Genomic DNA, 10,456 nt, shown 5'->3' with positions numbered 1-10,456 from the left:
ATGGCCATCTGGAGGGAGCACCAGTCACTTGCTTTATCACTCAACTTCTTACCAAGGTCAATGTGATCAGTTTAAAATAACTTTAAAAATATATTGCATCTTGACAATGTAACCTTTTACTTACCTCCTGTGGTTATTTTTTCTTCTCCCTTTATGTAGTGGTCAGTTATAGAAATTGTGATCAGCCAGAGAAAAGGCATTCTTGATAGAATTATTCTCTAAACTCCTAGACTAGAATGATGACTTAAGACAGGGAACAGCACTGGACACCTGCTCCTTAGAGTTCAGGAAAAAAAAGGGACACCAGGGCAGAATACACAACAGCCAGGGCTCATCTCACACCACTGGAGCAAGACGAGCAGAATCCACCCAAAGATGACATCCAAACTCAATGAGGAATTAAGCTCACCAGCCATGTTCCTGGTTATGAGACAGGTCCAAGATCAGGTCCACAAGTCAATCCACAGGTCAGGAACAGGATGTGCTCGAGAGGCTGCCATAGAAGTCCATGGTGGCAATGCAGACACAAGACCAAGCCAAGAGGCCTCAAATCATCATCTGGATCAGTAGGGTCCATGGTTAGGACCAAACACAACAATAACTCAGCTGAAGAGCAACGCTTGTGCAATACAACTAGGAGAAAAGGCAAATAACCCATGCTAAGCTTAAATGAGGCTCCTGGGGCTATGGGCAGGTGAATAGTTAGAGGCCCCATGTGAGGCTGATTGAGGCCACTAGGGTTTAACAGTGCCCGCTGGGCTCTTACAGTTCCCAGTTCAAAGGCATCTCACTTGATCTGATGGTAGCTGATTACAGACACTGAGATAGCCTTGTACTGTAAAGTCATTTTAATTCACAGTCCTGATAACCAGTTTACCCTGATAACATGCTAACAAGATGTCTACGTGGCATCTGTATCTGAAGAAGACCTGAACTTTCAGATGTTTAGCAAAAGCCCAGCATATGTTTTAGGTGGACTCAGGCTATAGTAACCAGAGGAAAAACATAAGTGAAATTTAGTAGGATGGAAGGTGGCTGAGCATTATGCACACACTAGATTTTGTTATCAGTACAGTTCTGTGTCCTAACGGCATACTGGCTTGAAATTGACTCTGCATATTGTTATGTTCCTAAGAAAGGTATCTTGTGATCACTCGCTGAACAGAAATGCAATATTTTATCATTTCTAGTCAGCCTCTGACTCAGTTTTCAACTATGGATAAAGAAGAGATATGGTTAAGCTTCTATGTAGATAGCCTGCCCAGGCTCCCAGGTGTAAGCCATTGCTGACATTTTGGACAGAAGCACTGATGAGAAGAGACGTTCCTTGGCCATGACTCAGCTCAGTTGCTGGTAACTTCACTGGAATTTGACTGATGATAGAGCTTGTGCGCTTACTGTAAATATTTGTGGAGCAGTAATATGGGTGCCAAACCTTTAGGATACATGCATGCTATTATGGGTGTGCATATAACGTCTTTCTTCTGCACTGCTGCCACTTTTTGGCTAGTATTTCAGACATGCTTGCCTCCAAACTGGAGATCTGAAGGAAAACAGCTTTTAAAGATCCTTCAGAAGCCAGGAGTCTTACTGTTGTAAGATGAGTCTGAACAAAACCTGGTCCCACGAGAAATTTTCTCCTCTTTACATCTTGAGGATGAAGTCTAGCAGTCTCTGTAGTGCACGGGGACAGGAGCAGAGATAGGGATGGAGGCACAGTGTGGTTGGGATTGTTGCACAAGAGCTTGCTCAAGCAGCAACAGAAATTCCCTTTTTATCTCCTTGCACCATGAGCAAACATACACTGTTTGTGCAGAACATGGAGTGGCTCCTTGTTGGAAATGACACGAGAAAAATCAAAATCAAAACATTTGCTCAACTTTCCCACTTTCTCAAGTGCTCACTGCTGGTATTCCAGCCATTTCTGTCTAAATCACTGTGTCACAGAAAGACGTGGCTGCCCAACTGGAGCACATTCCTCAGGATTGCTCCTGATGTAGTCCTCCCTCCTCACTGGAATTTGGGAGGGTGCTCACAGACTTCCTTAAACTTTATCAGGTATCCCTGATAACTGTAGGTTAATGAGAAACCTTGTTTTGTGCCAGATCTGCAGCTGACATGCTGTTTGAGCACCACCACTGCTGTGACCCTGGAATTTCTTTGACTCATCACTGTTTGTTCTTTAGTTTCTGTCTGTGGTTTTTAGCACCCAGGCCTCTGAAAACACAAAGAGGAAGAAAGTTGATGGCTTTAATATTTCTTCCTACTGGAAATCGTCTGCGCTCACTGGAAGCAAGCATTTGCTGTTTTAATCAGCTGTCGCCACAACTCAACTCCCACTCGCTCTTGTAAGACCCCTTTAAGTGATACACAGTGAAAGAAGACACATCCTCTTTTTCAGTTCTGTATTTAAATAAGGAAATTAATAATACACCATATTGAAATAAAAACATTTCAACAAGCATTTATTAGGTACATAAACTTCCGTATTTCCATAAAAAAAAAATTAATGAAAGCATGAAGACCAACTACATTTCATGCCAAAATATAAATTAAATAATTACCTATAGAAACAATATTAAAAGTCTAACATAATTCAAATAAATAAATAAAGTGCTTTTTTTCTAACTGAAAGGTGTCTTTAAAATAGATGCTTATAGCTTCACAGCACTAATTCACAATAATACCTTGAAAATGATGGCACAAAAAATGGTGCCTCAGAATTATAGCTTTTTTAATTTGAAGCCCTCGTCCCCGACCCTCCCCCCCCCCCCCCCCCCTTTCAGGTCTGCAGCCCACTGCGAGTGGCAGTGACCTAGGCACAGTTGTTGCTCCCTGTCAGTGCATTCCTGGAGAAAAGGAGCTGTTGGTCAGCTCCTAAAGGACTAGCGAAAAGGGAAAATGTCCTTTAGAGAAGGCTCTGATGAAAGTCAACTGCACTGATCCAGCTGTGGCTAGCAAAAATGACTCCAGAATCACCTCCATCACTTTTCACAAGCCGTTTTTTCTGTCTGCTTTTTCTAGTTTCAGTGGTTTCTCTCCTGTCTGAGACCTCTTTAAAAGACTTAGAGTACTGTTGTCAACTAACTACGCAATCAGGGAATCCCTACTCTCTAGATGCTGATAAAAACGTGAACGTATGAGGCAGGAGGAAATGAGCTGCCAGAAGCTGGGCGGTGACATCTCCTATTTTTGCCTTCCTGGAGGAGGTAAGACAGTTTTGTTCTTTGCTTTAGGACAAGTTGTCAGGCCTGGTGTTTGCCCTAGAAAGAAATAAAATGGAAAAGGAGAAAATTAAACGTAGTCCATGGAACGAGTATCATAGAATCACACAATGATAGAATGGTTTGGGTTGGAAGGGACCTTAAGGACCATCTAATTCCAACCCCCCTGCCATGGGCAGGGACACCGCCCATCAGACTGGGTACCCCTTGCTGGAATCACATGAAGTCAGCCACTAAGGGTTTGTGCTTCTGTGTCTAAGTCCCTTAAAAGCTGTTAAATAGGATGCAAAGGGACACTGGTCTGTAGGCACCTTTTCACAAGTATTCAGTAACTCCATGAGCTTCCATATTTTGATGCTCCACTTAATACCTTTTGGGAATGATTTTTGCCCACTTATCTAAATATCTAATTTTTCATTAGTTCTGAAAATGTATTGGTACTTTGTACTACTGCAAGCAAAAGAAAATCAGTCAGTTAATGCCTGAATTTCTAGAGGACTGAGCTCTTGAGCTTGGTTTTTTAATATGCTTGTGCCTTACGAGAGACGTAGCTAATATCTGCGTGGGTGGCATGTCACCGCAAGGAACTGAACCTAACATCATACTTAAACCACAAAGCAATCACAATATTTGTCCCAGTTAGTGAACTGAAATAGTAGCAACTGGCTGAGGAGATAGAGTTTTTGAACTATTTATGCAGTGAATGTTTGCTGGCTTATTTAAAATACTGCTTTTCAATTAACTGTGCTCATTGAGAACAAATGACTCACTTGTCCAAAATTGCCTTGATAATCAGCTTCACCCAGGGAGCAGTGGGGTCCAGGCACACTTCTCTGCCGTCTGTCAGAGTAGCTCTGCAAACAGAGAAAAAAGGAAGGGGAAAGGTCTATTTAGTGAATTCCAAGGCAATTGGACTCGATGATCCTTGTGGGTCCCTTCCAACTCGGGATATTCTATGATTTCTCTTGTAACATCAGTTTTCTAGATATACACTGACACGATCTTCTTTAAACCATATCATTTGAGGCTGCAATCTAATCTATAGATTAATCTAACCTAACTGGTTCTTATCATCTCACATCTCCTTATTTGAATGCATCAAATTATTTCATGGACTCACTGTTTTCAAAATTGCTTCTTTTTTCACATTGCCCCATTTGTATTTATGATGTTGTTTAACTGAGGAGCTGAATCTTTCCATCTTGGTTTAGAAACTGAACTGGATTATCCATAGGAATTTTGTCACAGAAATTTCTGGTTGTGGCTTTAATTCTCTTTTCTTATGCTGGTGAAATTCTGAGGTTTAGAAATTTATTTGTTTGTTTGATGGCTGCAGGTTTAAGTTAAAATACTGCAAGGAGTGTTTATGAAGCAGAGATTTGCAGAACTAAGATGCAACAGATGACACATGGTAGAACATTCGTAGGAGCATCACGCATTGCTCTCTTGGATTCTGAGTAGCCACGCCTGCTGGCTTGTTACATCTTTCAGAGAACCCTTACATCACCCTTAATGTAAAATCTGTTTCCTTCTTGTTAAGTAACAGGGAGGATTTTGCATAAACACTTACATGACTTCAACATTCTTGCAGTGAGGCCCGCTGGGGGTGAGGTTCACGTTCTGGATAAATTTGGGGTGGATGAACTTGGAGTGGGTTTCTATGCACTGGCACCGGAGTTCAATCCCTGAACGGGCCAGGGCCATACCTGTAAGACAAGAAGAAAAAAAGAGGTATTGTATGGACTGTTTCACTATTTATGCAGGAAACACAACATATTCTTTTTGCTTAGAGTATTAGAAATAAGTCTTCTCTTTAGGAGCCTGAGGACTTGAAAAATTTGCTTTCACCTGTTCTTTTAAGCTGCTTAAGCCTTTAGCTATCCAAAAACTGCTGTTACAGCAACCAGTGGTATAAGGAAATGGAAAATAATAATGACTGAGCCCCGGCAGTTCTAACACTGGGCTTTTATTTGGCTTATCTCTGCACCTGGCCACATCAGATTATACGTGGAATTACACCTTGTATCTGAGAATATGATCTAGCTCCACAGAGTTATTCGCTGCATTTTTAAGACGCAAAATACCTCCCTTACCAGCATTCACACTAGCAATTACTTATGAGAATGTTGGGAAGGATTTCTTTACCTTCGGTTCCGATCACTGAGATCAGGAGAAGAGCCATGCCAGCAGCCACAACCTTGCCCATCATGATGAAAGAGTTTCTTCCTGGTGTCACCGGCGTCTGGTCGTGCAGTGAGGTGAGGAGAGCTCCTAAAGCCCTGAGGGTGGCCAATGTCTGTACTCTGGTACCTGCCCTGGTTATATACTGCCCTGGCCCCCCCGCATCCTCCAGTGTCATGCATGGGTCATACCCATGGAAACTCCTGAACCTGTAAGATTCCGTTGTAGAATGAGTCACGGTGGCACGGGTAAACCCCCTTCCCTCGATGACCACAAATTGCTTTTCATCAACAGAAAACTCTGTGCTAATTAAAACAAGATAAAACATAGAATATGTACAAAATAGCCCTTTACTTAGCTTTCTGTAATCAGTATATTTCGTGTAATACTCGTTTTCTTGTGATTGTTTTCTTCTGTACCTGCATACTTTTGCTGTTTTTATTGTGTTACTTGTTGTGACTTTCCCTTCTAGAGGAGGACATTTGATCTCTGACTTTGCACCTTTGTGTCTATAGGCTTTGTGTATGTATGTTTTAAATACTGTCATTATTAGAAGAAATTATGGAACCAGAAACTACTGTTTTTTAGAAATGCTGGGTTTTAATGAGCTCTCCTACTGATATGCAATTACATTAAAAAAAATATTTTCTGAGATTACTTATGGTACTTTTGAATACATTAATACCTAGCATCACTGAAATAAGCAACAAAATACAGAATGACTTTGGAGTGCTACCGAGAATGTTGAATTTTGAATTTAGGCAGAGGAAAATTCCAAAAGCTGCTGTGGGATTCTGGTTCTGGCATTAATTGAGGTATTTTTGTAAATTCAAATTTGGTTCTGCAAAGAAAAGAGTTCTCCTATTATGATAAAACTAAAGAAAAACTGGTAATGAGATCGAGGATCTCATATCAACTGGTAATGATAAGAGGATTATTCAGATAAAGTCAGATATGTACAACCATTTTTATTAACAATAGAAAATGACACTTAAATACAAGCATGAGATTTTTGTTGCTTAAAGGATCAAGGAATCTTTTTATTGTTTTTCTGTCAGTTAATAGGGACAATCCAAAGAACAAAACATAGGACCAAATATGAACGAATATGTTTCTTGTTCTCTGACTCATCATGAAGGACACAGATTTAAGTATGCCAGGTGTAATTCCACTTAATATTACCATAAGTACCAGTGTCTGTAGTTGTAGAAAGCTATATAAATAGAGGATGAGTTCTGATTAATAGCCAAATAAAGTGTGTAGACATGGAATTAAGCACCTGTTTTTCCCGTAAACTTTTATCTTGCAGTGAACGTAGCTGGATCAGGTAATGTGAGCATCTAAGCACTTAATAACAGCCTTTCTTTGTGAAACCAGAAGTCTGCCTGATGAGTATCCTCTCTTCAAATGTGGCTATCAGCAGATGTCTGGGAACACATAAGAAAAGGTCAGGTGTGTTGGAGACTTACCCCTTTTACTGTCCCATGTTGTTTCTGGTTTTGTTTGATGCCACCTGCTACTTTTATGGAAAAACAGGTGTTTGGAATTAATCCTTATTGCTCATTTCCATCTTGTTCTTAATTCTATAGACCTCTATCACATCTCCTCCAGATGATTTCGATACAAATTGTCCTGTTGGGTTGCTCATTCCCTTATCTGGACTTTTTCACCCCCCAACACACTATTTCCATGAGCAGCAAACAGTCTACAGAAATGTAAACTCAGGTATCAATGGAAATTCTTCTGGCCTACACACAGGGAGAACATGAAAGTAAAAATGACATTGGTGTGCAGACCTTGTCCAAAGAAACCCAAGAAACTATTCTTTGTCTTAATTTCATTAAAGTTTTTCATTAACTCAGAGATAAATTTATTGCTTCTGTACAGCGTGTGGAATGAAGGTGATATCCTTTGTGCTCTTTGTGTAAAGCTGACTGCCTGTTGCATTTTAAGGAAACAGCATTTCTGCTTTCTTGATTTAGATAGACAATTTGTGGCTATTGTACCTCATTACTAGTCAAACACAAGGAAAGGGCTTAGATGCCTTACATCTGATGCAATGACTACAGGGCAACAAGTTTGATATAAAGCAATAAGAGCAACTGAGAAGAGAGTTCTGGAGCCTGTGTTTTGATTTGCAATTTAAAAATCAAAGACAGAAAAGCAAGAAGTAGTGAGTGGAGACTCACCCTTCAAAAACCCACAACCAACAAATGTAAAATTTCTTTTGTGGTTACAGAGAGAAGTCAGAAAAGATGAACCATAAATGAAAACATCACATGTTTTGTTGTAAACTTCCATGATTTGTGTGAAAGAGAGGAGTTGCTGTTTCAATTGCTTTACAACCTTCTCTTCTGGGAGATGGGAGGCAGGTAATGACATGAACTAAAAGCTACTGAATTTTTAAAGCATACAGTCTCTGACTAAAAATAATACTTTCCAAGCCTTAAATATGACTATCATAAACAACATATGGCAGCCTCCAGCTTCAGAACCGTTTTCATTATCATAAGTTTTATTACTTATTGGTGATAAGGTTTCTGAGAAATGATGGACTTGTCAGCAATATGACACCCCTGAATGCCGGCTAGAGGCTAATCTAACATCCTGCATCTGACTTTTGACATTGTTGTGTGGTACAGAAGTCCCTGCCCAAGTCACATAGCAAACTGGCACACGTTACAGTATTTTGAATCAATTTGTAGGTGCTACCACAAGCCTAGAATTAGCTAATTCTGCTAGTGGAGGCTTTCTCATCAGTTTTGCTATGACATGGCAAAAGGCAGGAAAGCACTTGACTGAAAAAAATGGAGTTTCTCAGATTTTTTTCTGTGTGCTTCTCCCCAGCTTACCCCGACTAGTGAGTGACCTGGAACTTTACATTTCCTTAAGCTCCTGTGAGCAGCGGGGGATTTTTTCCCCCTGGGGTTCCTGCAGCACTGCTTTGACCTCATCTCCCCCAGTGGTTCCTCACCAGTGTCTTTACATATCCTGCCTCTAGGTCTGAAATTTTAGATCCAAACATTTAAAACATCATTTAGAAACAGCTGAATAGCTGAGTCAGTGAATGTGATAACTTCTGTTCTTCCTTAAAAGAATATTAGGTTCAGCAAGAAAATGTAGCCCTGCTTGAGCTGTAGATTTCCTTCAGGGAAATTCTTCCCTGTGTTTTCTTGTATTTCTGTGACCCTGTATGCAAAACCTATGCATACTTTTGATCCGCAAAGGGAAAATGTCTCTTCTTCTTTGCATCTTTGTCTGGCAGTCCACATCTTTTGTGTCACCTGTAGTTTCTTTGGGCTGTAAGACAGTCTCTGCTGTGAACTTTACCTGGGGCAACTTGACTGACTTGAGAGGGCCAAAACATAGAATTTACTTATAGTTACCTATACCATAGGGATGTATTTTCCCCTTACCCATGTCTTAATTTGGTAGTGACAAAAATAAACAAACAACATGAAGAAGATCTTAAGTTTGCCAGCTGTCCCACTGAATGATTTTCATATGAAAAATGTGGACTAAAGGCAATCAAGAGATACATGTTTAGTACCTATCTTCCCGATAAGCTTCAGCAGTGTCTGGATCAGCCCTCTGCCAAAATATTCTTTCTCTTTTGTTTAGGTAATATGCAATTCTGAAAGATTAACACATTTGGATGAGTGCTCCTTCTCAGAAAAGGCTTACTGAAATTTGTGTGGCTGTCTGTGCCCCTCTTCCTGAAGCTGCTTATGCTTGATATTTAAGACCATTAACACAAAGAGAAATTGCATTCATTTGTTTCTAAAAGCACTGGGCACGGAGTGAAGTGCATTTCCTAAATCAGTCTTCATCTGGGCATGTGTCACAAAGGTCACTGTGCGAGTGATTTAACAAATGAGCATCAATGCATGAAGTTGCACTAAGCATTGAGAACAGGTACGAGAGCCTCAGCTCTGCTGTCCCACAGCACCACTTCCTCACCGCCCGGGAGGCGACCATCCCTGTTCCTGGATTTTCCGCACAGTCTGGTGATTCTTGCTGCAGAGAAGTACAGTTGCAACACCTATGTTGGTGAATGGTTTTTTCCACATATGCTGATGATGAAAGCTTTACTTTGATGGCACGAGAAGAGCTTTCGAGTTTTGTCTCAAGAGAACCTGGCACGTGGATCTCCTTGCAGTACAAGCAAGTGCTCTAGCAATAGATGCCTATCTAACGCATCTAAACCCATCACTGTCACTTCTTGCTCTGCAAATAAAAATCATCTTCTTCGCTCTGTCTCTTCCTCTCCTGCAGTTTCTGCTAGCTGGCTTAGTTCCCCTTTTTGATCATCTTACTAGCTCTTCTGGATCCTAGTCCAATGCATTTTTTACTCCACCCTTGCAGCTTGGCTTCAAAAATTCATTGGTGACAATGTCGAGCATTACTTCAGCAAAGTCCCTGAGCCTCAGTCAGAGCTTTTATTGTTGATTCAGAACTTTATTCACAGTTCTCAGTAGTCCAAAGGAATCCAAAATTGCAGTCCTTCCTTTCTGTGCCCTATGACCTATTCACAATACAATCAAAAGCCGTTAAAGTGTCAGTTTTGATGGAAAATATTTGTCTTTGTATATTCCTGGGGCTTCCCCATGTATGTAGTAACTGCATAGGAAATGAAGTCATCTCCAGAAGGGGAAGTAGCATTAAAAAAAAAAAGAAAAAGTAAAAAATAAAAAAAATGGATAGGATGCTGCCTGAAGAGTGATCAAGGTATTCATGCTACTCACAGCTATTTTTTCAAAACAAAAGTGATCACCGTGCTTTAGTTGCATTACTAAAAAATAAACATTTCAGTAGCATTACTCAGGGGCTTTCCAAAATTTCAGTCAGTATCATCATATGTTGTCTTTCCTATTAAATAAATACCTTTTTCATTAAACATCTTAAGTAACTGAAAACCAATCACAATACATGAACCAAACTGTTTTTCAAACAAATATTTTAATGAGTGTGTCAAAGCCAAGACTTCCAGGCTAAGCAGAAACAGTAGTTAAGAGTAAAGAAAGAGATCACAAAATATGTGTACCACTTGC

At 40.3% G+C, this 10,456-nt stretch overlaps 1 protein-coding gene and 1 long non-coding RNA gene across 2 annotated transcripts in view; one reads left to right on the top strand and one right to left on the bottom strand.

Annotated features, from left to right (window-relative positions):
• LOC137855827 (uncharacterized) overlaps nucleotides 1–10,456 on the top strand; it is a 38,193-nt gene that overhangs the window by 21,149 nt on the left and 6,588 nt on the right. The window contains exon 3 of the long non-coding RNA XR_011095973.1: nucleotides 7,645–7,777. This is a non-coding gene — a long non-coding RNA (uncharacterized lncRNA). The remainder of the gene's footprint in view (nucleotides 1–7,644; nucleotides 7,778–10,456) is intronic.
• On the bottom strand, nucleotides 2,449–5,503 carry LOC137855825 (interleukin-8-like). Its single transcript, XM_068680434.1, has 4 exons — nucleotides 5,370–5,503; nucleotides 4,795–4,930; nucleotides 3,995–4,078; nucleotides 2,449–3,263 (listed from the first exon to the last, which is right to left on the bottom strand). The coding sequence occupies exons 1-4, from the start codon at nucleotides 5,431–5,433 to the stop codon at nucleotides 3,233–3,235; spliced, it is 315 nt and encodes a 104-aa protein (XP_068536535.1). The 5' UTR covers nucleotides 5,434–5,503; the 3' UTR covers nucleotides 2,449–3,232.

Source organism: Anas acuta, chromosome 4 (genome assembly GCF_963932015.1).
Source record: "Anas acuta chromosome 4, bAnaAcu1.1, whole genome shotgun sequence".
NCBI classification, from domain to species: Eukaryota; Metazoa; Chordata; class Aves; order Anseriformes; family Anatidae; genus Anas; species Anas acuta.
The sequence above is the reverse complement of the archived record's forward strand: the minus strand, read 5'-3'. Positions and strand labels throughout refer to the sequence as shown.